This window comes from Oncorhynchus gorbuscha, linkage group LG09 (assembly GCF_021184085.1).
Source record: "Oncorhynchus gorbuscha isolate QuinsamMale2020 ecotype Even-year linkage group LG09, OgorEven_v1.0, whole genome shotgun sequence".
NCBI classification, from domain to species: domain Eukaryota; kingdom Metazoa; phylum Chordata; class Actinopteri; order Salmoniformes; family Salmonidae; genus Oncorhynchus; species Oncorhynchus gorbuscha.
The window spans coordinates 38,538,917-38,565,034 of NC_060181.1; the positions used below are offsets into that span (position 1 = coordinate 38,538,917).

Genomic DNA, 26,118 nt, shown 5'->3' on the forward strand with positions numbered 1-26,118 from the left:
AGAGGGAGAGACCGGGGACAATAAACCTCACCGCACCATTGTGGTGTCTATGCGGAGCTGAAATCAAAAGCACGTCCAGAACAGATTCCAGTCTCCATTGTTAGAATAGACTTGGTAACCGATATGTTGAACAATATTAATGATGTTTTATCCACAACTGAGGTGATATTTATTGTATGACTTTTTTTCACCCTCCAGTTTGGTTATTGGCATTGTCAATGCCTCTGGCTTTTTATGACATAGGCCCATAATTTATCGATAACTCATTAACAACACCACAGATGCAGTGAGAGGCGGAGGTATAGAGAGAGAGAGAGAGAGAGATCAGGCTCAGCGCTTTCGATTTTCCCATATTGACTGCGATGTTTAGCGTATAGATTTTTCTATTTAAAAAATCTATGTCGGCAATAATCTTGAGTGTAAGTGCGCGGCACAGATTGTGGCTTTATAACTGACAGCACAAAATGTATCGGCGGAGGGATGGGAGGGGGCGTGGGTGTAGGTGTAGGGATGGGAGGGGGCGTGGGTGTAGGTGTAGGGATGGATGACTATCCTAAGATGTGCACATGCTAGGCTACAGCTGTAGAAGCTCACAAACGGACCAAAACACCTGCAGTTAAGGGCTTTTTACGCACAGAACACAATGATGTCCAAATGCCCCCAATACACCAATTTAGTATCTATATAACTAGCTCAATTACTCATACCATAATACTACTGTATTACTACGCTGGCAATGCTGCCTATGACCTTGCAATGCATAGATTTAGCCAAGGTAAATGTAGAGGGAGCGATGCGAAAAATCACCTGCACAAAAATACACCAAACACCAACACTGAATACGTGTCTATTGTGTAAACCAATCGATTAGGAGACCACCACGATTATTGGCATCGTTGTGAATTAAGTTTATTCAAGAGACCAATGCAGAGTATAGGTCATTTTATATGGGATTAGTAAGAAAAGGGGAGAGAGCAGGGGTGGAAGGAAGCGGGGGGAGGAAAAGAAAGAGGGGGAGAAAGGGGGTGGGGGACTGTAGGCTATACGGCGGGTGCTCTCTCGCCTCAATGTTGCGAGCAGCGTTGTCAGAGCGCTTTCAGACTGGAGGGAGTCGGACCGAACGAACTGGGGTTCCCAAATAACGGGAACATAGAGACAGACACACAGACGGATGGCGGGACAGAGCCAAAGAAAAGATACCGCATAACGGGTACCGTGTTTATGTTTATCGTTTATCTTTCATTTAGTAAAAAAAAAGCTGGTTTATTTATTTATCTTTTGTTTATCGATTGATTGCGTTTTAATTACCGGCCTGTGACAGAGAGGAGGAGGAGCGAAAACCAGAGGCGTCCCTGTGTAGCCTTACTTATTATTTGATTATTTAAATGTTTCAAATAATTGAATTGTATATTTTATCATAATGCTTCTTGTGTGCATGTATTCGTGAGCTGACCATAGCCATTTCTGCTTATAACCAAATATAGAGAACCAAAAATAACAACATAACACCAGCAGCTGCTCACCTTCTCTGATCCGACCATACACCTGCTACAACAGACAGCGAGAAATAATAGTTTTTCGTCGAAGTAAAACTGGAGAGATATTTATTTACAAGTGTAAACCAAAGCAAAACCGATCGAGGTAAAAAAAAAAAAAAGCCACAGTGACGGGAAGAGTCGCACACCTGTCGTGATAAGCAAAACATATGGAAATACCTTCAAGAATATATCAAAAAGAATATTCCATACAGTTCATATCTAGGCTATTTTGTAGCCACATACAGGCCTAACTTTTACCAATGAGAGAATACCAGCGTTAGAGAGTTACTCAATGTCTATTCATTCTGTTAATGACTCATATCAACAGAAGCCTATTTTACATAGCTGGCGTTGTGTATCCCGTATCCCGACTATCCGTCTGTGTGTTAGTCTCAAGTGAGCACCGTTCACTGAACTACTAAGGGACCATATATCCACATCGATATGACATAGATAGAGGCACAAAACCAAAAATGTGAACGTAGCATAGGCTAGACACAAACTCAACCAAATATTCGTACTACCAAACATATTTTGAAACGTCTACCTGGAAAGCATACGAAGAAAGGCAACAAAGAAGAGAAGACAAGCGCAATTCGAAGAAAACTGCAAATAAAAACCAAGAACGACAGCGGATCATGTTTGTTCCCTTGCCGGTGCCGTTCGTCTTTCAGAGAACTGCTTCCGACTTCAGCGCCTGGCGTCTCAAGTCCCCGCTGGCTCTACGCTCCAGCTCCGGTAAGACCTTTACTTATCCCGCCATAGCTGTTTCATTGGCCATGCTCCTCTACATTTCACATACACGAAAAAAAACTTTCCCCAAAAAGACATTAGAATATTTGTATAAAAATCCAAAGTGTAAAAAAAAACATCTTATCCCCAAAATGTTGTCAAGAAAATGTGGTTAATTATTTACATCCTTTAAACATTTGCCTATGTGCTGTATCCCCTGCTGTTCCCAGACCGTTTTCTCTCCTCACTTCCATCCCCATCTGTCTTCTCCGCTCCGTCTGCCTCTGTCTATGCACCCGTCTCTCCCGCTTTCGTCTCATGGACGGTTAAGGGAATATTCATGGTAATTTATCGACCCAGCGGAGATCGATCCAGGGGCCGCGGAAAAAAAAGAGGGATAGAGAGTGAGAAACCTTTGCGACAAGGCTGGGAGTGGGGAGTGGAAAAGATTGAACGAATTTACAGGCCATTCTACTTTTGTCATATTCTCAGTCAAAGTGTTGATGCGTAAAGTTGATAGGCCTGGTCAGGTTAAGTAATTATCAATTAATTAAACGAGAAATGATTGGTGATTGTAGTGTTGCAACAACCTGTGGAGTTTATGAACTATCTTGTCTTTTACGATCTTTGTCACTTTTTGGTGGAGGTGGTTTTATCGAACAACGAGGAGAGAGGGAAGGGGGCGGGAAGATGATGCTGTCCCTGTCTCCATCCAAGTGGAAAATTCAAATGACAGATGGGGCCGAATATATGCTCCTCTCCAGGCCTGTGATGATAATGCAGGCTATCTACTTAACTACATGTCACCAGGAGAAGAACGGTTGAAATGTTTAATGAGCGCTGGTTGTGGTAGCCATGCAGGAGGACGTCTTGACAGGGCACGTATGCCCATTGCTTTTGTTGTGACAGAGAGGGGTGGGAAGAGGGGACAACCGTTATAGGTAGGTGACTGAATGAAATGAAGGTAAAGTATAGGTTACGAGTGAATGATAATGAACACATTTTGAAAAATGTTTAAAATGGGATAAACAAAGTATAACATTTGTGATGTAGTTGAGGGTTAACTAAAGTAAACTCAGTTTACACCTTTTTATTTTGTGAAAAGGGGTTATCCACTTATAATGCCAGATAATAATTTATTTGCATACGGGTTTACCCACCTATTTACCCCTAATGTTCAAGGTTGACCCACCTACATCCCTGGGTAACACACCTACATCCCAGGGTAACACACCTACATCCCTGGGTAACACACCTACATCCCTGGGTAACACACCTACATCCCAGGGTAACACACCTATATCCCAGGGTAACACACCTACTAGCGTATGCCAGTATAGAGGTGTGAGTGAGTAGCCTATAAAGGGAACATACTCCCATATGCAGGCTTGAACAGAAGGTACAAGTCAATACTGGTATGAAACATCAATGGCAGAAAAGTGAATATACCCCCTTCTTTTCTTCTCTCTACTTTCATTCCTCCATGTCCCTTGAGGAATTGGGTAACAACATAAAGATACAGATGGTCGGTCAGCCAATAAAGAGCATCTAACATAGAAGTATCTCTCTCTCTCTCTCTCTCTCTCTCTCTCTCTCTCTCTCTCTCTCTCTCTCTCTCTCTCTCTCTCTCTCTCTCTCTCTCTCTCTCTCTCTCTCTCTCTCTCTCTCTCTCTCTCTCTCTCTCTCTCTCTCTCTCTCTCTCTCTCTCTCTCTCTCTCTCTTTCTCATTCTGTCTGTCTGTCTTGTGTTCCCTTTGGGCCCGGGTGGGTTTTCAATTGGATTTTCCTGGTGTTTTGGTCTGGCCCATAAGCCTGTTTAGCTAAGTCTGTTACCCACACTTCCCCTTCTGATCTAAGGTCCAGATGATGGACAGAGAGAGAGAGAGAGAGAGAGAGGGGGCTGCTGGGGGGTTCAATCCCAGCATGCTTAGAGGGAGAGAGAGATAGAGGCTAAAGTGAGGGTGTTAAGGAGGGAAAGAACGAGAGAAGGAGGGAGAGAGAGAGAGAGAGAGAGAGAGAGAGAGAGTACAAACAGCATACGTTAGCAAAGATGGGCTATTGGGCTACCAAGTGGATCTAAGCTAAGAGCTTATGTGTTAGGTTGACCATGGTGTTGTGGCAAACCCACTAACCCCATGAAGGGGTTTTTCCGGCCACCATTTTGATGGCGGTTTGTAAAATTACCTTGGATTTTTTTGTCTGGATGTGCATGGCCAGTCAGCAAACACGGCATTAGGCTAAATGGGATTGGCTCAAGGGTTCAGACATGGTTTGAGATGCATTTGGAAATGGTTTTCAGGGTCCGTTTCCAAGTTGAGAAAATAAGGTGAAGCATAGTAGAAGCAAGTAATACCATATTAATAGTAATAACATATGTTGTTACCTCCGTAGAAAGGTGAGGGAAAGGTATGTTACTGAAGCCCCGTTGAAATGGATGGTTTCGTCAGGAATAAGTCTGCAAAACGTTTCTTTACTCAGGTACTTGAGTGTCTTGGGACCTGCCATTACCCCGTTAGCGCCTCAGGCTTTGACATTGGTCACAGCCAGAACAAATCATTTCAAAAGTATATATTTTATTTGGCTTTAAAATCTCCAGAGTTCTTTTTGCACATAAAAAGCTATCAAATTCAGAGTGAGTCGGCACTCTGTCTGGTGAGGGACTGTGAATGTTTGCAGCTGTGTTGGTACTTGCGGTCATGCTACCAGGTATACTGCATGTTTTGACTATCCAGGCAAAACGTAAGAGTTTTTTATTTCACCAGATTCAGATTCCCCATTGTATTTTAACACAACCAAAGGTTGGTATTTACTTTCGTTACAGCATGGTAAGATAACTCTGATAAAGTGCTCAACAATGACATACTAGACAAAAATCTATGGACTACCCACTGGGCACTGACTTAATTTCAACGTCTATTCCACGTTAGTTCAACGTTTCAATGGCAGCGGTACAGTATCTAACAGGCAGTTTTCTGGTCCAGCTCCCTAACCACTCCACCACCACACACTGTTGCCTCCATGCTGCTTGATAACTGCCTCCAGCCCACACCCCAACTCCTCACCTCTCTCTGCCCAGGATGAGGCTGTGTACCTGGGCTTGGCGAGGGGAGTGAGGTGGGGGTAGATGGGTGAAGGCTTGGAGGCCTGGATTAATTGGCTAGCAGTTGTGTGTGTGTGTGTGTGTGTGTGTGTGTGTGTGTGTGTGTGTGTGTGTGTGTGTGTGTGTGTGTGTGTGTGTGTGTGTGTGTGTGTGTGTGTGTGTGTGTGTGTGTGTGTGTGTGTGTGTGTGTGTGTGTGTGTGTGTGAGTGAGACAGCTCAGGTCTGCGAGAGAGGGCGGTCAGGTTGTATACTCGATAATTGCACATTGAGGTCAATTATAGATCTGTGTATGTATGTTATCTGAACCAATATGAATTCACAGGTACATACTGTCAGAGTGGTTTCAACCTCGCTCTGATATTGATCAGGTTTCATTGAATACTCTCCGCCTGTGTGTCTAGTGTGTGTGTATGTGTGTGCAGTATGTACGTAGCGTGTGTTTGTGAGGGAATGTGTGTGTGTGTGTGTGTGTGTGTGAGTGTGTGTATAGATCGGATTTAAGGGGGAGCGTTAGCGAGTCCCAGTGCTAACATGATTGCGAATGACAATATGTCCACCAAGGTTTGTTAGGGACATAATGAGGAATCAATAGACACAACAGAGGTGTCAATACAACATGCTTTATTGCATTAAGCCACCTCTCCCATCCCTGCCCCTAACACCGACCCACTCTATCTGCCTCTCTCTGCCTCTCTCTGCCTCTATCTGCCTCTCTCTGTCTCTCTCTGCCTCTCTCTGCCTCTCTCTGCCTCTCTCTGCCTCTCTCTGCCTCTCTGCCTCTCTGCCTCTCTCTGCCTCTCTCTGCCTCTATCTGCCTCTCTCTGCCTCTCTCTGCCTCTCTCTGCCTCTCTCTTCCTCTCTCTGCCTCTCTCTGCCTCTCTCTGCCTCTCTCTGCCTCTCTCTGCCTCTCTCTGCCTCTCTCTGCCTCTCTCTGCCTCTCTCTGCCTCTCTCTTCCTCTCTCGCTCCCTTCTCTCTTGGACACTTAAACACAGCTGCTTCTTTTTTTGGTCCGCCGATAATGAACTCATTGCAGACCACTGATGTAGCCGAGCTGTAGCGATGAGAACTATAAATGGTCCTCTCGAATAGAACTAAATATGGAGGGCAGATTTCGGCTCGGCCTCACCGCCCGCCTGCTCCCGAGCTCGCCACCTACTGCCCATGTTACCATGGAGACATCCATAGGCCATTAGACACATATAGTTATACAGGTAAACACTTTCTCTCTTCTCTCTCTCTGTCCTCCACTCAGCTTACCTTCGGAGCCTTGATGGTCACAAAGACCATTAGGAGCCAAATTGGCCGTATTCAGGACACATTGCTCTATTTGACTGGCCTGAGTGAGTGTGTGTATTGGTGTGTTTGTGTGTGTATGCATGCCCTTGTACATCTTTGTGTGTCTCTGTATGTGTCTGTGCGTGTGTCTTTGTACATATTTGCGCGCGCGAGTGTGTGTGGAATCTTTGTGTGAGTGTGCCAGTGTCCATCGCACATCACCCAAATGATGACTCCAAGCACAGCAGGGCCTCCTTTTCCAATGCACAAACCTCTCAGTGCTCAATGGGCAGTGTCTGCACACCCCTGGAATGCAACTCATTCTCAACCCCTAATCGAATGCACTTAGCCACAGGCCCCTTTTCTCAAATGAACAAACAAATAGCGTACAAGCAGGCACGTGGTAGGGGGAGCAAGCAATGTCTATACATACAGCTCCTACTACATTCCCCACTTCCTCCCACAATACATTACCTTGGCCCTGCAATAACACACGGAGATGAATAGCCTATAGTGAGCTAGCCCCGTCTGCTACGCCAGTAGTGGAAAGCCTGCAGGCTTCTCTGCTGATTAGCTGCTGATCTGGGGTCAAGGTTAGCCACCTCTTAATTAAGCAGAATAATTTGATTTCACACTGTACAGCAACATAACACAGGGAGCAAGGGGAGGAAAGGAGCGGCGGCGCTTTGGCCTTTTGTGACACACGCCAGGCTGTTATCCCATCCCCTCTTTTGTGTGCTTCTCAATGAGGCCTGGTATGAAACGAGGGAAACGAAGGGGAAAGCGCCCTGGAGAAAAAAGGACCCGCTCTTTTGATTTCGTGGAGGCTTATCATAACGAGGAAGAATGTGTGACTTTTTTTCTATTTTAGTAAGATAGTAGCGCTGGGCTAAAGCCCCTTGCTGTTGAATGTAACTTTAGTCGGGGTGAGATTAAAGGGAAAGAGAACGATGCACATTGTGTGTGTGTGTGTGTGTGTGTGTGTGTGTGTGTGTGTGTGTGTGTGTGTGTGTGTGTGTGTGTGTGTGTGTGTGTGTGTGTGTGTGTGTGTGTGTGTGTGTGTGTGTGTGTGTGTGTGTGTGTGTGTGTGTGTGTGTGTGTGTGCAATGTAATCCCACTCCCCTACACACATAGAGATGTGTTGGCAACAACAAGCCATGTAGTTGGATTAACTAGACACCAGAAACGTGTCCTTTGTGTGGCCATTTCACGTGTGTGTGTGTGTGTGTGTGTGTGTGTGTGTGTGTGTGTGTGTGTGTGTGTGTGTGTGTGTGTGTGTGTGTGTGTGTGTGTGTGTGTGTGTGTGTGTGTGTGTGTGTGTGTGTGTGTGTGTGTGTGTGTGTGTGTGTGTGTGTGTGTGTGTGCCTTGGCAGGCATAATGTTGTGGCTGTTGATACATTTAAGCAATAAAGGGGGATAATACAACTTGGTCCTGTTTGGTTGAATTTTGTCCCCCTCCTCCATCTCCCTCAACTGGTTGTAGGCTAGTGCAGTTTTGGGAGAGATTTAGCCCCCCCCCCCCAATTTAATTTAGCGGATGGGAGTTATGATAATGAAAGGATGAGATGGGAGGTGTGTGTGTGGGGGGGGGGGGGCCCTTATATACCTCAGGGACACTCTGTCCTTCCTCCCTCCTTCCTCCCTCCTGCCGTTGTGAGTGCAAGGGGTGACTGCCAGGGGTTTGAGTGAAAAATGTAATATCATGCACCCACAAATGTGTGCGTGCAGCAGACAGAAGTAACGTGACAACAATGGAGCGGCTCGGGGTCCGGCTTTTAATATATCTGAGTGCTCGGGCGCTTCAACCCCCACCTGCCCCCTATCCACCCCCCCCCCCTTCTGAAATACATACATGCACTTTACACACACTCAAACATTTGCATTCACACATTCAGTGTGTATGTATGTACGTACACAGGGATTTATTAACATTGGGTTGAACCAAAGTGCCTGCAGGCTATAGACAAGAGTACAGACACACAGATGGTACAGATTCACCAAACCCAAGTGTATGAATAATCAGATACCAGTACACATCTCCATGGACCACTGAGGAGTTTTAAACCCTGCTGTGTGTCCTCAAAATAGACACGCATTACAAGGGTATCCCCCCTTTAACATTTGCCTATCAGAGGGGGAGAATATATTTTTATTTTCCATGCTCACCTCCTTATCACCGTCTCCCTCTGTTCTTTTTCATCCTCTCGTTTTGTTCCAGGAGAGGAGTGCTCCGTCCTAAAATGAAATTAATCTGTTGTAGTACACCCCCCCTCCCACCTCCTCCTCTACCCCTTACCCCCCAGCTCAATCTCATTCTCTCTTTGCACTATGGGGAGAATTGAAGTCGTCACTTTAACCTCTCCATATTGGATGTGAATCTGTTAGCCAGCCTCACTCTCGCAGCAACACTCCCCTGCCCTGCCCTGTCACACACACACACACACACACACACACACACACACACACACACACACACACACACACACACACACACACACACACACACACACACACACACACACACACACACACACACACACACACACACACACACACACACACACACACACACACACACACACACACACACACACACACACACACACACACAGGCACATTTGACACACCAACAAACCGTCCTCTGTCGCTTTCTCTGGGGGCGTCAATCAAACACATTATTATGAATCTGTGTGCCTCACCAATGCAGCAGCAACACGTTTTAAAAGCTGCATCGTGTTGAAGGCCCCTAGCATGGAGATATTTAGAGGCCCTTTTTCCTCCACACTTCTTTTTGTTGTTGCCTATTTGGGCTGTGTCCTTTGTTGAACCTTGCCCTTATTAAGAGGAGTGTATTGAATGGCGAGGAGCCTGCATTACATAAAGAAGCGGGAGAGAGCTACTTCTCCCTTCTCCCTAATGGCACCCCTCAGGGATTTAGGAGTGCAAGCCTGCACACATAGTGCTGAGGTAGGACAGGTGAAGCTGAATCCTCCCCCACCATTCATCCACTGTATGAATATGGTAAATCCAGTCCGCTCAGTGGCATAATTCTGTATAGAAAATGGGTCCTAGTATACCGGTATCCCTAAGGGGGATTTCCGAAGGAGAATCTGATATTTAGGCTAGCTCTCCCTTCTCCTTTTTTTCTGGGGGCTTTTAAAAGCCTAGCTCCAGCTATCTGTCTATCTATCTATCTATCTATCTATCTATCTATCTATCTATCTATCTATCTATCTATCTATCTATCTATCTATCTATCTATCTATCTATCTATCTATCTATCTATCTATCTATCTATCTATCTATCTATCTATCCTGTCTGTCTGTCTGTCTGTCTGTCTGTCTGTCTGTCTGTCTGTCTGTCTGTCTGTCTGTCTGTCTGTCTGTCTGTCTGTCTGTCTGTCTGTCTGTCTGTCTGTCTGTCTGTCTGTCTGTCTGTCTGTCTGTCTGTCTGTCTGTCTGTCTGTCTGTCTGTCTGTCTGTCTGTCTGTCTGTCTGTCTGTCTGTCTGTCTGTCTGTCTGTCTGTCTGTCTGTCTGTCTGTCTGTCTGTCTGTCTGTCTAGGTGTTGCACACAGAATAGAACACAGAGCCGAGCACTCAAAAGCTAAAGCTGATGTTGGATGGCCCAGTGTTCACCTACTACCCAGAAGTGCTATCTTCTTCAGTCCATGCATGGCTTTCTGTCAGCCGTCGTTCCCCCTCCCTACGCCTCTGTGTAGATAGCTAGCTGTAGCAAGGTACGTTTAGCCGCTTGGCCCTAAGGCAGTAAATGATCTGTGATGAACCATGTGTGGCTGTGTAGCTCCGAGGTTTTTACGACCCATCCTTGTAAAGGCCAAAGACTGCGGTCAGCCTTGATTTTAAAGAGATCTTTTGCATTCTCAACATATCCGCTGGAATTAGATTTGAGTATCAAATTATTGACCACTCACACTTTACATTTTATAGGTGGGTCTATTTGAAAATGTCTCCCTACAATATATAATGAGTCTATATACATGATATATCTGAATTCATATTTGATTGTGCTAAACATGCTAAATGTTTAATGGAGAAATCAATTGTGTCCATATAGATGTCCCCTAAATATGCTTCAATACCCACCCACTTCACCATGTTAAATATGCACAAATGTCAGCATTTAAATGCAGCTATGCTAAAATATTAATGCCAATATCCTCAAATGTTATGTGCCTCATTTATGTGAGCTGAGGTGTGAGTATGTATTCGGATGAAATGGGCTTTTACCAGCCCCCCTCTTGGAGCACAATCCGTGGCCCTTACCCCTCTGCTCTCCTTTGTCTCGCCGTGAGGTGTGCAAGGGGGGGTTGACCCCTGACCTTTATCCTTCCTCACTGCCCTCCCTCTGTTGTTCCCCCTTCTGCTAATTCATATGCAGCCGGCCCATCAACCCCATTCTATTCTTCTCTTTCATCTGTCCATGGCCTGGCCTATCTGTTGTGTCACGTCTCAAGTTCAAGGCCCGGAGCTCTGGGGTAGCTGGGCCAGACTGGCCATGACATTAAGTGGATTACCTGGTTACTCTGTATATTAAAGACCCTGACAAAGATATTTAGACAGTGGGGTTAAAAGCTGTGATCTTTGTGTAAGGGGTCCTTGAAATTCCATTTTTGTTATTTACATTTTAGTAGACACTCGTATCCAGAGCGACTTGCAGGAGCAATTCGGTGTTAAGTACCTTGCTCAAGGGCACATCGTCAGATTTGTTTCACCTAGTCTCCTCGGGGATTCGAGCCAGCGACCTGTCACTTAATGGCCCAACGGGCTTAACCTCTAGGCTACCTGCTCCCCTAAAATGAAATAAAAATGTACTAGATGTTGAAAATGCTTTCTGAACAGATGGATCAGATATGATCCAGATCGGTTGGATACCCACTCAGGCTGTTTTGTCTGTCTTGGGATACAATTCTCAGTCAAATGGTTAGTTTGGTCATTTCTTTATTAGATTTGACAATGTTTTACATGCAAGCTCATACAAGCTCATACAAGCTCATACAAACTCATACAAGCTCATACAAACTCATACAAGCTCATACAAGCTCATACAAACTCATACAAGCTCATACAAACTCATACAAACTCATACAAGCTCATACAAGCTCATACAAACTCACACAAGCTCATGCAAGCTCATACAAGCTCATACAAACTCATACAAGCGCTTGTGCACACACACACTCGTGTACATGCATGCGTACACAAACGTACACACGCCCGCACACACACGCATCACGCACACCCCATTGCCAACGCAAGTGCTTCTATGAAAGGTAGCTCTCATTGTCATTGAACATAACGTGAGGCCCAAACATAAAAACCAATCTGAGGAAACGCCTCTATTGTGGAACCACACCGTTATACCCACGCAGGTAGAAGAAGTCCAAGGAAATGGCCATTGGTTAAAAGCTTCACATTGTGTAAAACCACATTGTGCATTCTTTGCAGACATTTCAGCTGCACAACTCCCAAGGATGCCCGTCTGAATGCACTGCGGGAAGCAATTTGTGGCCCCTCTCCGAGCGTCAGCGAATGACTGTGTTCATGGCATTCCTGGTCATAATGGAGCGCTGAGCGCCATTTTCTTTTAGAAGCGACATAATTGAATGATTATTAAGGTAACCTCGAGGTTGTGCTCCTGCTGTATGACTGTTGTCGGTCCGTGTTCAAGAGCTTCCATTCGTGGTGGAAGTATTGCACCGTATCCTACAAATCCCACAAAGCCTGGTGTCCGCAACGTCTCGGGCCGACAATACGACTGTATTTTATATATATATATTTATTACACATCTTTTAGATGCTTTATTGTGAATTACTAAAGGGGGGTGATAGACTACAGTAGAGAGAGAAGGTGTAAGCGGGGATCAAACTACTACCACTGGGTTGCATGAAATGACTAGAAAGACTGTGCTGAAATGACTAGATAGACAGCGTGCTGAAATGACTAGATAGACAGGGCGCTGAAATAACTAGAGAGACAGGGCGCTGAAATGACTAGAGAGACAGGATGCTGAAATGACTAGAGAGACAGGGTGCTGAAATGACTAGATAGACAGGATGCTGAAATGACTAGAGAGACAGGGTGCTGAAATGACTAGAGAGACAGGGTGCTGAAATGACTAGAGAGACAGGGTGCTGAAATGACTAGAGAGACAGGGTGCTGAAATGACTAGAGAGACAGGGTGCTGAAATTACTAGAGAGACAGGATGCTGAAATGACTAGAGAGACAGGGTGCTGAAATGACTAGATAGATAGGGTGCTGAAATGACTAGAGAGACAGGGTGCTGAAATGACTAGATAGACAGTGTGCTGAAATGACTAGAGAGACAGGGTGCTGAAATTACTAGAGAGACAGGGTGCTGAAATTACTAGAAAGACTGTGTGCTGAAATGACTAGAGAGACAGGGTGCTGAAATTACTCGTGACAGGGTACTGAATCAAATCAAATCACATTTATTTATATAGCCCTTCTTACCTCAGCTGATATATCAAAGTGCTGTACAGAAACCCAGCCTAAAACCCCAAACAGCAATCAATGCAGGTGTAGAAGCATGGTGGCTAGGAAAAACTCCCTAGAAAGGCCCAAACCTAGGAAGAAACCCAGAGAGGAACCAGGCTATGAGGGGTGGCCAGTCCTCTTCTGGCTGTGCCGGGTGGAGATTATAACAGAACATGGCCAAGATGTTCAAATGTTCATAAATTACCAGCATGGTCAAATAATAGTAATCACAGTGAACAGGTCAGGGTTCCATAGCTGCAGGCAGAACAGTTGAAACTGGAGCAGCAGCATGGCAAGGTGGACTGGGGACAACAAGGAGTCATCATGCCAGGTAATCCTGAGGCATGGTCCTAGGTCTCAGGTCCTCCGAGAGAGAGAAAGAAAGAAAGAAAGAAAGAAAGAAAGAGAGAATTAGAGAGAGCATGCTTAAATTCACACAGGACACCGGATAAGACAGGAGAAATACTTCAGATATAACAGACTAACCCTAGCCCTCGGACACATAAACTACTGCAGCATAAATACTGGAGGCTGAGACAGGAGGGGTCAGGAGACACTGTGGCTCCATCTGATGATACCCCCGGACAGAGCCAAACAGGCAGGATTTAACCCCACCCACTTTGCCAAAGCACAGCCCCCACACCACTAGAGGGATATCTTCAACCACCAACCTACCATCCTGAGACAAGGCCGAGTATAGCCCACAAAGATCTTCACCACAGTACTGAAATTATTAGAGAGACATGGTGCTGATATAACTAGATAGACAGGGTTCTGAAATGACTAGAGAAACCGGATGCTGAAATGACTAGATAGACAGGGTGCTGAAATTACTAGAGAAACAGGGTGCTGAAATGACTAGATAGACAAGGTGCTGAAATTACTAGAGAGACAGGGTGCTGAAATGACTAAATAGACAGGGTGCTGAAATGACTAGAGAGATGGGGTGCTGAAATGACTAGATAGACAGGGGCTGAAATTACTAGAGAGACAGGGTGCTGAAATTACTAGATAGACAGGTTGCTGAAATGACAAGATAGACAGGGTATTGAAATGACTAGATAGACAGGGTATTGAAATGACTAGATAGACAGGGTATTGAAATGACTAGATAGACAGGGTATTGAAATGACTAGATAGACAGGGTGCTGAAATGACTAGAGAGACTGTGCTGAAATTACCAGAGAGGCAGGGTGCTGAAATGACCAGAGAGACAGGGTGCTGAAATGACTAGATAGACAAGGTGCTGAAATGACTAGAGAGACAAGGTGCTGAAATGACTAGAGAGACAAGGTGCTGAAATGACTAGATAGACAGGGTGCTGAAAATGACTAGAGAGACAGGGTGCTGAAATGTCTAGATAGAGATGTTTCTGAAATGACTAGATAGACAGGGTGCTGAAAGGATTAGAGAGACAGGGTGCTGAAATGACTAGAGAAACATTTTTCTGAAATGACTAGAGAGACAGGGTGCTGAAATGACCAGAGAGACAGGGTGCTGAAATGACCAGAGAGACAAAGTGCTGAAATGACTAGATAGACAAGGTGCTGAAATGACTAGAGAGACAAGGTGCTGAAATGACTAGAGAGACAAGGTGCTGAAATGACTAGAGAGACAGGGTGCTGAAATGACGAGATAGACAGGATGCTGAAATGACTCGAGAGACAGGGTATTGAAATGACTAGATAGACAGGGTGCTGAAATGACTAGATAGACAGGGTGCTGAAATGACAAGATATACAGGGTGCTGAAATGACTCGAGAGACAGGGTGCTGAAATGACTCGAGAGACAGGGTGCTGAAATAACTAGATAGACAGGGTGCTGAAATGACTGTAATAGACTAATAGTCTTTCACTAAGACTAATAGTATGCAGTTTGCCTTTACTCTTCCATCTTATCACTATATATTTATTGACTACGGAGAATGAGGTTTTTCACATGCATGTACATAATTATTATCACACATTTTCCGTAGACAAATTGTACATTTGTTTGAATTGATTTCTACTGTAAGTTAACAAATGATTGTGGCAGTAAATGTCAAAGGGAAACAGGTAATACATTCATAAAGTTTTGTATGATATGTTTATATCTGGATACACCACTTCGCTCCTTCCAAGAAAACATTACTAATGAACCCAAAGTAGATTTATTCAATGGAATTTTGGTTCTGCATCCAATAAACTCAATCAAAAGAGAGCTTTCTTATTTGGCACGCCCTGTCTCTCATTTCTCTTGCACACACTGTAGTTAACAGGGGGTGTAGGTAGGAGACCAGGCTTGGAAATGAGAAATGACCCAACCTCATACCCCCAACCCCCCCCCCTCCCCAAACACCCCCCTCCCCAACACTCCTCTCCTTTATCCTTCCCCCAGGAAAGAAAGAGAGAAGTAGAGAGGGGAGAGAAGAGAGAGGTGGAGGGATGGGTCGGATGAGGGGGGACAGACAGAAGGCATTAAAATTCATAGCCTTTTTTATTTTCTGTGCTGAAAATCAATACTGTCTACTATGGATGAGGTGAACAGTGGACAACAGTGGTTGCGGGCCAGGGAGGGAGGGAGGGAGAGAGGGGTGAAGGGAGGGGGGAGGGTGGGGTCGTCAATATTACCAGTGACACAGCCACTGCAGGCCAAGGTAAAAATAGGGCTGGACAATGGTGGGGGAGGGAGACCAAGGGTTCATTAAGTCTGACCAACAGTGTTGGATGCACAGCGGGCCCTATTGTCCAAGCGTCAGGGGACCCACACACACACCAAAATAGCACCCACACACACTGGAAGAAAATCCAGCCACCCTCCATTGGAACCCCCAACCCTGACAGAGGAGCGTAAATATGCATTCCTTGCTGTACTGTAGTGGTGGTAGTGGTGAGCTAGAGGGAAGATCTCCGCTGCGTATATATATATATATATATATAGGATGAGGATCGGTGGTTACTATGGCGATAGGTGTGAGCTAGGGCCAGTGGTTTTGAGGCGTAAACCGTCATAAATAATGGAGGGAGCCGATCCACATTGAAATGCAACGGGTGCACCTCTGGCATGTTGGGTAATATTGGCTGTTTTGAAAATGTATTTTTCATAAGGATGGTCTCTGCACACACACGTGTGTTTTGCATTTACATACGTTTGCATTCGAAATTTCCTCAACAAGTCAACTAGAGTAGATAAGGGTTTATTATGTTCAGTCACTTATGAATTGGATCCCAAAGCAACTGGAAGGGCATATGCATAATATTTAGAAAATGTAAAATATTTACTCGTTGGAACATTTCATACAAAAGCTGGAAAATATATATATATTTTTATATCTTTCTTTTTTTCTTTAATGATTAACTTACAGTGACAGTATTTATACATTTTGAATCAATAATTGATCGTTATTTAGATATTTCTGTACATGTGGTGGTGTGTTCTGGGTTGGGTTCATGTATAGCCCCTCTCTCTTCACACTCAGGTGCCAACATCAACTGAAGAAATGAACCGGATATTCAGTCAGAATATGGATGAGCCAGCTAACTCAATATGACCGTGTGTGTGTGTGTGTGTGTGTGTGTGTGTGTGTGTGTGTGTGTGTGTGTGTGTGTGTGTGTGTGTGTGTGTGTGTGTGTGTGTGTGTGTGTGTGTGTGTGTGTGTGTGTGTGTGTGTGTGTGTGTGTGTGTGTGTGTGAGAGAGCGAGAGAGTTGTTGTGCGTACACTTTTTGAACATCGTAAGAGAGGAATATTTGAGTGAAGGTTGGACGTATGAATTTCTAGGACACTTGGGAGTTGGAGCGAGTGTAATGCCATATAGTATGTATGTGGTGGGACTGCAAGTGTGTATGTGGTGGGACTGCAAGTGTGCATGTGGTGGGACTGCAAGTGTGCATGTGGTGGAACTGCAAGTGTGCATGTGGTGGGACTGCAAGTGTGCATGTGGTGGGACTGCAAGTGTGTATGTGGTGGGACTGCAAGTGTGCATGTGGTGGGACTGCAAGTGTGTATGTGGTGGGACTGCAAGTGTGTATGTGGTGGGACTGCAAGTGTGTATGTGGTGGGACTGCAAGTGTGTATGTGGTGGGACTGCAAGTGTGTATGTGGTGGGACTGCAAGTGTGTATGTGGTGGGACTGCAAGTGTGCATGTGGTGGGACTGCAAGTGTGCATGTGGTGGGACTGCAAGTGTGTATGTGGTGGGACTGCAAGTGTGCATGTGGTGGGACTGCAAGTGTGCATGTGGTGGGACTGCAAGTGTGTATGTGGTGGGACTGCAAGTGTGTATGTGGTGGGACTGCAAGTGTGCATGTGGTGGGACTGCAAGTGTGCATGTGGTGGGACTGCAAGTGTGTATGTGGTGGGACTGCAAGTGTGTATGTGATGGGACTGCAAGTGTGCATGTGGTGGGACTGCAAGTGTGCATGTGGTGGGACTGCAAGTGTGTATGTGGTGGGACTGCAAGTGTGTATGTGGTGGGACTGCAAGTGTGCATGTGGTGGGACTGCAAGTGTGTATGTGGTGGGACTGCAAGTGTGTATGTGGTAGGACTGCAAGTGTGTATGTGGTGGGACTGCAAGTGTGCATGTGGTGGGACTGCAAGTGTGCATGTGGTGGGACTGCAAGTGTGTATGTGATGGGACTGCAAGTGTGTATGTGGTGGGACTGCAAGTGTGCATGTGGTGGGACTGCAAGTGTGCATGTGGTGGGACTGCAAGTGTGCATGTGGTGCGCAGCTGTGTGTTCACCACATTGGGAGGACGGTATCCACAGCTAGATAATGTCAATAGCAGAGTAGGGTCCACATACGTCCCTGAGAATGCAGAGTGCACTAAGCCAATAAGTAGACGTCCAATCCACGCAGGTGCAGGATGCATGTCGGCGAAGGGGGGCGTTTGAAGTGGAAATGTGTCTGGTTGGCAGCGGGCCAAGGCATCAGTAAAGCCAACTGAAGTTTGAGAGCCAGTGAGAGCCATTTAAGGTCCATTTCTCTCAGGCCCTATAGCACTTCCCTGGACCCGCTATGACACACCGCCCAATTAGAACCATGGAGGTGGTACAGCACGGCCTGTCTTAACACTATACTGCAGGGGATGGCTCTGTGTGTGTGTGTGTGTGTGTGTGTGTGTGTGTGTGTGTGTGTGTGTGTGTGTGTGTGTGTGTGTGTGTGTGTGTGTGTGTGTGTGTGTGTGTGTGTGTGTGTGTGTGTGTGTGTGTGTGTGTGTGTGTGTGTGTGTGAATGCAAGTCATGAATTGCGTGGATAGAACTGTCTTGTTATGCAAAGTAATATATACGTACTGTGTGTTAATCTGTAGTTTACGAGAACACAATCACGTCACACACCCCACACACTCATGAGGTTTCTATGTGTCTTTTAATTTCATCCTCGATAACACCCCCACAAGCCCCCCACCCCACACACACACACACACACACACACACACACACACACACACACACACACACACACACACACACACACACACACACACACACACACACACACACACACACACACACACACACACACACTCTTACAACTTGCTCTCAGGCCCGTCTGTTCCCTTATTGACTGCCAGAGGAGGAGACTTGTGATTTCAGGCATGCATAACTATACACCTGTAGTTACTGACACTTCATCCCTACCAACCTGTATCCCTCTGCTTCGGTGCTCAGCCTCCTTTCCAGCTTACAGTAGTCCGTCTCATAACCACATAACCCCCGAACATCAACTCAGCACAAAATACTTGTTTTCTGAGTGCTAAATATTTTTAAGTATAAAGAGGATTCATTTTGGTCACGTACTCCATTATCAATGTGTTTATTCCTATTTATTTTACTACGATAGTGTTTGTTTTGCACTCCCCCCTCTCTCTCTCTCCTCTCTCCCTCCCTCCCCCTCTCTCTCTCTCCCTCCATCCCTCCCCCTCTCTCTCTCTCTCTCTCTCTCTCCCTCCCTCCCTCCCCCTCTCTCTCTCTCTCCTCTCTCCTCCCTCCCCCCTCTCTCTCTCCCTCCATCCCTCCCCCTCTCTCTCTCCTCTCTCCCTCCCTCCCTCCCTCCCTCTCTCTCTCTCTCTCTCCCTCCCTCACCCTCTCTCTCTCCTCTCTCCCTCCCTCCCCCTCTCTCTCTCTCTCCTCTCTCCCTCCCTCCCCCTCTCTCTCTCTCCCTCCATCCCTCCCCCTCTCTCTCTCCTCTCTCCCTCCCTCCCTCCCTCCCTCCCTCCCTCTCTCTCTCTCTCCTCTCCCCTCCCCCTCTCTCTCTCCTCTCTCCCTCCCTCCCCCTCTCTCTCTCTCCCTCCATCCCCCCTCCCTCTCTCTCTCTCCTCTCTCCCTCCCTCCCTCCCCCTCTCTCTCTCTCCTCTCTCCCTCCCTCCCCCTCTCTCTCTCTCCCTCCATCCCTCCCCCTCTCTCTCTCTCTCTCCCTCCCTCCCTCCCTCCCCCTTCTCTCTCTCTCCTCTCTCCCTCCCTTCCCCCCTCTCTCTCCCTCACTTCCTACCCCCTCTCTCTCTCCTCTCTCCCTCCCCCTCTCTCTATTGATCTAGTCATAGTTTTCCGTCTTCACTGTGCTGGCTGGCTGGCTTTAATCAATACAGATAATTGTCTGCTTTCTCCCGATGCCAAACAGTCTGTGTTTTTTCTCAATGAATCCAGGTCTTTCCCCTCCGCACCCCTCCCTCCCCCTCCCTTCGCCTGGGAATCCCTCCATTAATGACAGGAGATAACCTGCTTTCCTTACCGATTTTCTCTCCCCCCCGGCTCCCTCGTTCATTGATCGGCGTGAGATATTGCCCCTTCTACGAATGTAAACACAACGAACACGTGGCTTTTGTGAGTACAAACACACACGTGGACACACACACACACACACACCCATGACGCGGCCCCGGCCGTTACTCTGCACGCTTGCCCCCCGGCAAGCCTAGAACATGTTAATAGACTACGTGACTGCTTTGGTACGTGTCAATGGACTCTGCTGTGATTCGCATGTGTACTGTTGACTTTTCTTTCATCGGACTTGGCTCGGAGTTGTGCCCGTTCGATGAACGTTTCCCTGTCAGTCACACACATATTCACTGAACAAGTTGCATTACAATTCAATAATATCTTATGTTTTTTTAAGTCCTAAAAAATAAGATCGAATTGATGTACTCTTTGCTCACATTGACAAAGGCAAGACACGTGCTGTGTTGCGAGTCCAACTAAATGCGCATAATACACCGACTAGCGTGGGCCTGATCATGCACTGGAAGGATTACCTGGCTGGCTTTATACAGTAGGGGCAAGGCCACACTGTAATTACATGGTTTCTACACAAAGCGCCTCAAATCATGTCAAAAGAGCTAGACTCCACACTGGGCAGTGATGGGATCCAGCACCAAACCCTGAAACCAATAGCATGAAACGGGCGTCTGTACAGACTGTGAAAGGCTATGGACATTCCAAACATACATTAGGTATGGCATGCAAGACCAGAATATACAGAGCAAGAGCACATATGAACGCACAAAGTGGAAAATTTACGCGCCAACCTATTAGCATATTTGTTTTGAATAGGCCTATAGAAATGTCATATGGAACTACAACTATGCAGCTATATCCACAAATGCATGAATGGAAAAGAACTACCTCAGGGAACATTATAGAGTGGAATCTATTTACGTACTGTAGATATGTCTGCACACGCATTCTTGCAGGTTGTACTTCCTGTACACCATTTCAAATCCAAAGCCTATCCTGTTCTCTCTCCCCCAGCTGTTATGATCTCTGCTTCTTCTCACTCCGCTCAACAACTTGAGTGCGACAGAGAAACAGAGAGAACGACTGCGGCCATTTTGTTTCTCTTGTTTTGCCGCCTTGCGATGTGAACGGAACCCTGATCCAATTTATACTGGTCAGTGGTGTGAAATGGTGGTCAGGCGGGGACGCGAAGGACTCTCCAGCCACTCGGGCCTCATTGCAGCGGTGTTTAAATGGTCCTAGATGAACATGACACTGTGCTGGTCCAGCATGCCTAGAGCCGCGGCACATGGGCAGGAGACACACATGAACGCAAGCACGAGCGTGTGTGTGCACACACACACACACACACACACACACACACGCACGCACGCACGCACGCACGCACGCACACACACACACACACACACACACACACACACACACACACACGCACGCACGCACGCACACGCACGCACGCAAACACGCACGCACGCACGCACGCACGCACGCACACACACACACACACACACACACACACACACACACACACACACACACACACAGATCTTTTAATCCTCTATACTCCTGTATTGTATATGGTCCCCCCCTGTTGTTTTATAAAAAGTGCAATCCTTTGTCTTATATATGAAGTAGTCTTTTTCTTTTTTCCATCAACGTTATCACTGTTATAGTCTCCCCTGCGGTTTCAACTAGTACAAAAGACGAACACACACACACACAATTGCTGCAGCATTACACAGACTACTGGTATATAAGGAAACCTTTTTTGAGTCGTACAATCGGTAATTGTACGATTGTATGATTGCTCAAATGGGCAGTTGCTGCATTCTTACACAATTATGTTCCACTTTGACAATTTCTCTTCCTGACAAAATGGATTTCCAGGGATGTGAATTGAAGAGATGAAAATACATGCATCGATATGTTTGAAAAACCATGGTAACACTTTACTTACCTTACCTTAGCCTGCGGGTATAATGTTTATATCTCGTAAGCGTGTTGACGCCTTTATAGTAATGCTTCAAACATATTTTTGTCGTTGTTTCAAGCTAGTAATTGTTTACATCATCTGAGAATTTAGCTAGATTATTCCTACATCCTCTCCTATTGCATTAGTCATTACAGATATAGGATGTTAATTTGAGACAGTTTGCTACAGCAGAAAAATAATCCTGAAGCAACAGGATATTGGAATTATTATGTGGATTATAATTCATGGACATTTTTGCAGGAGTTGATACAGTTTTTGAAACAGAAAATCAAGTGGAAATGACAAACTTCAGAAGCCTTTTTAAACCTCAAATACACGACAAGTTGAGAACATTTCCTGAATTGCAGGAATGTTCTCCTCCACAGAGTGATCCAATTAACATCCTACATCTGTAACTATATAATCATGCTTATTAGGTGGCTCTGTAAGAGCCTGAATCGACAGAAATAATTGAATCAATTATGTTTGATAATTCAAACAGATTTTCTTTTGTTTGTCTGATACACTTGCATTTGACCTCGTAAGTATGAATATGGTCAAAACATAAGAAGTACACAAGCTTGCTCTCTAAACAATTTGCCAGTCTGAGGATTTGACCAAATGGAACAAAGCAGTGTATTTTCCATAGGATCTGGAATCCGCGCTGACACACACTCAGACACACGCACACTCAGACACATTGTTTTTGTCCTTGGCTAAAAATTGCCGTGCTTGACGACCATACAGCGCCGACATGGCAACACGACATTCACCATCTAAGGGGAGAAGGGCCTTTTTGCGTGTGTCATTTGGTGAGGGAACATAAGTGGTCACGAGACGGTCAGAGGGTCCGCTGATGGAGAGAAGGTAAAAATAGAGAGATAAGAGCCATATTTGCCTGGGGGGGGGGGGGGCTGTGGCCAGCAACTGTCACAACCACAAATGGAAGTATGGCCCTCAGAAACAGCCGTCCCGCCAACCCCCACCCTCGCCTTCCACAAAATGGAGTTTGTTAACTGAACGACGAGACGGTGTCGTCTGCGTGACTCGGGCTAGAGTCTGCCTCGGGGAAACGTGGGTCCAAATCCCAGGCCCAAGGGCACACGGCGACATTGCAGGAGGCCCAATCGTCCAATCACACTCCCCGGGGAATTTGTTGGACCGCCGATTGAATCCCCTCTTATCCCCAAATTCAGAATCTGCTCCTCTTATCCCTTGTCCAACCGTGAGCGGTCACGCTTCAAACTCAGGGATTTCTGCTCAATTTCTCGTCAGGATGCCAGTTGTGTGTTGTGTTGTGTTGTTGCGACTGGTCGAATCTAGCATCTTTCATCAGAAATATGTTTATCTGTTTACACGTGTAAAACATTTTTTTTTTTAAATATGTATTTAGTGTTAGAACTAACTTTTCTATTTTCTATATATTTTTGGTGCTTTTGCTGGGGCTCTTTTTTACTGGCACTTGGTAGACTATCGACAATCTGACTGGAGGGACGGAACAGAGAGAATATGGGAGACCAGTGGGGGGAATATCGGTCGACTTATACTCGTGTTTTCATTCACATTTATATTCTCTGGCATCTGAGGTTCATGTGTGTGACTCGGGCGTAGTGTTTGGAGTGCGGTTAGGTAAATAAAAAAAGCTGGGCGCTCTGCCTCTTAACCTCTGAAAGTAGGGAGACGCGAATTTGAATCCCCCAGCGAGCCGAGCCAAAGAGAGAGGAGAGGAGAGAGGGGTGAGGGGAAGAAAGGGGTGGGTGTGCAGAGCGGAGGCATCGGCCATTGCGAAAGTGCCTCTGGAGCGTGCGGGTCGGTGCAACCCCTGTGAGGGGCCCCGATCGATACAAACTCAGAGCAATAAAGCTTTCTCCCTGTCATCTCCACAGAATACAAAGCAGAATGGGGAAGGAAGGGAGGGAGGGAGGGGGGGGGCGAGAGGGGTGAAAAGCTGTTCCGCTAGCCAGACCAATTTCCTAACCCCCCATCCCTCCCCTCTCCCCTTCAACCCCAACCACAAACCACCACCTTCTTCTCTCTCTCACACTCTCTCTTTTTCTTTCAGACCCTTCCTTTCCCCTATGTTTTCTTCCACGGCTCTTCACGTGCACCATACATCCCGTATTATATAATTAATGGCGTTGGAATAAATAGACTCAACAATTCATCATTGTTATTTTAAAGAGATTGATCAAGAGGAAGAAGGAGAGGAACGGAGGACGTGTGGGCCCAAAGGAAAGGTGAAACGCAGAGGGAAAATGGGGACGGAGGGAAGGAGAGAGAGCGAAGAGAGATGAGAGGTTTTAAAGGGAGGTGTATGAAGAAAGAAGAGAGGGGATAGAGTGATGGTCGTAGAGGAAGGGGGAAGGGAGGAAATTGGTATTACACTGATAGAGATGGATGTGCCGATGGATGGAGGGAGGAAGGAGGGCAGAAAGGGGGAATATTTAACAGGACAGGAAGAGAGGAAGACAGGAGGGATAAAGAGGTCAAATAACCGCTCTCTTTAATTGAGAGCCAATTTAAGTCTAGGCTAATCGATAGACCTGTAAAGCGAGCAATCTCACGCCGACCACAACGCATATACTGTAGAGAACGTTGTTTGGTTAGTGAGGAGGCGCTGTCATGTCGAATGGCTGTCTGTCTGTCCGCGCTTTCATTCACACTTTTCATTCAGATGGATATTCACAGCCGTTTAGCCCGGTTTATGTCCGTAGAAATGGAATCTGTTCTATTAATTCTGGCCCTTCTATGTCTAAGTTTATGTTCTGTGTTGTTCAAGTTCACAAGACATTCTTGTACCCAACGCCTTTAGGCTTTCATTTTGGCCAAATCCAGATCTCTTTTTCTCCCTCGCTCGCTCTCTCCGGACTGTATGTCCGTCGGTCTGTCTGTCTTGTCGTTTCATTCTCTTGAGTCCTATCTGTTCCCTCTCCATTCGGAAGAGGCACTGTGTCTTTGTTACCCTCATTGTCACCCCCTCTTCCTTCTGTCAGTCCTCCTTTTATTGGAAAAGCCCAATGCACTACTTCCACCACTGTCCTTTCCATCTCTTCCTCTCCTCCATTTTCCATAGACCCCTCCATCCTTGTGAATGTGTCCCTTTATCCCTTCATCCCAAGTCCCCTGCTCTCTCTCTCTTTCTCTTTATTTGTCTCTTTGTCTCTCTCTCTTTCTCTTTATTTGTCTCTTTGTCTCTCTCTCTTTGTCTCTCTCTCTCTCTCTCTCTCTCTCTCTCTCTCTCTCTCTCTCTCTCTCTCTCTCTCTCTCTCTCTCTCTCTACCCTGGTCATCCCTCATTCCATTCTGTCCCCGCCACTGCCCCAACACCAGCCTTCCTTCCTCGCCCTATCTTCCTCTATCTTTTTTTTGCGTCCAGTCGTCCACCCCAACGGAGGAAGGGATAAAGAGAGGAAAGTAACACACGCAGTGGCTATTTCCCCCATCTCCTCTCCCTCCATTTCTTTGTTTATCTGCATCCCTCCATCTCACTCCCTGGGGAGATCAGTAATAACAGTGGAGACGGAGTGAGGGAGGGAGCTGCGATTATTGTCTTGTCGGGAGTCAGAGGGATCGATCGGCCCAGACATATGTGGTGCGAGAAAGAGGTACTGTATCGGATATAATAAACACTCCGGAGAAGCATTCGCACACACACACTCGTATACGCACACACACACACACACACACACACAAACTCACACACTTAGACACACATACAAACATACATCTGCACAAATAATTGCCTATCTGCACACACTCAATCTTGAGGGCCACTGAAAGACTCTGAAAGACATTCAACTTTGCTGTCAGAGGCAAACAAAAGAAGGGCGCAGTTATTTAACTGTAGATAAAACTGTATTGGTCCTTAAGGACGTGTTCAATGCCATTCAAGTATGTGCCGACACCTTACAAAGGTCTCAGAAAGTCTAAACAACATTTATGCCTTTCAGCACTATGTTTTCTTCCTATTCAAGCCTTTCAATGAGTTGGGCTATAGGGTGGAAAAACATACTTATACTTAATGAATAACACACACACACACACACACACACACACACACACACACACACACACACACACACACACACACACACACACACACACACACACACACACACACACACACACACACACACACACACACACACACACACACACACACACACACACACACACGCACGCGCATACACAGTGATCTTTCACTGCTGTTGCCTGGCAACGGGCCCATGTGTCCTATTGGACCGTGGCTGCTGACCAGTGATGTCATGAC

The 26,118-nt window shown here is 46.1% G+C and overlaps 1 protein-coding gene across 1 annotated transcript in view; it reads left to right on the forward strand.

Moving 5' to 3' along the window:
• Nucleotides 1–1,940: 1,940 nt before the first annotated feature.
• The window catches only part of LOC124042810 (POU domain, class 2, transcription factor 2-like), a 50,592-nt gene continuing 26,414 nt past the window's right edge, over nt 1,941–26,118 (forward strand). The window contains exon 1 of the mRNA XM_046360930.1: nt 1,941–2,276. Within this exon, the coding sequence (XP_046216886.1) occupies nt 2,177–2,276 (100 nt within the window). The 5' untranslated portion in view covers nt 1,941–2,176. The remainder of the gene's footprint in view (nt 2,277–26,118) is intronic.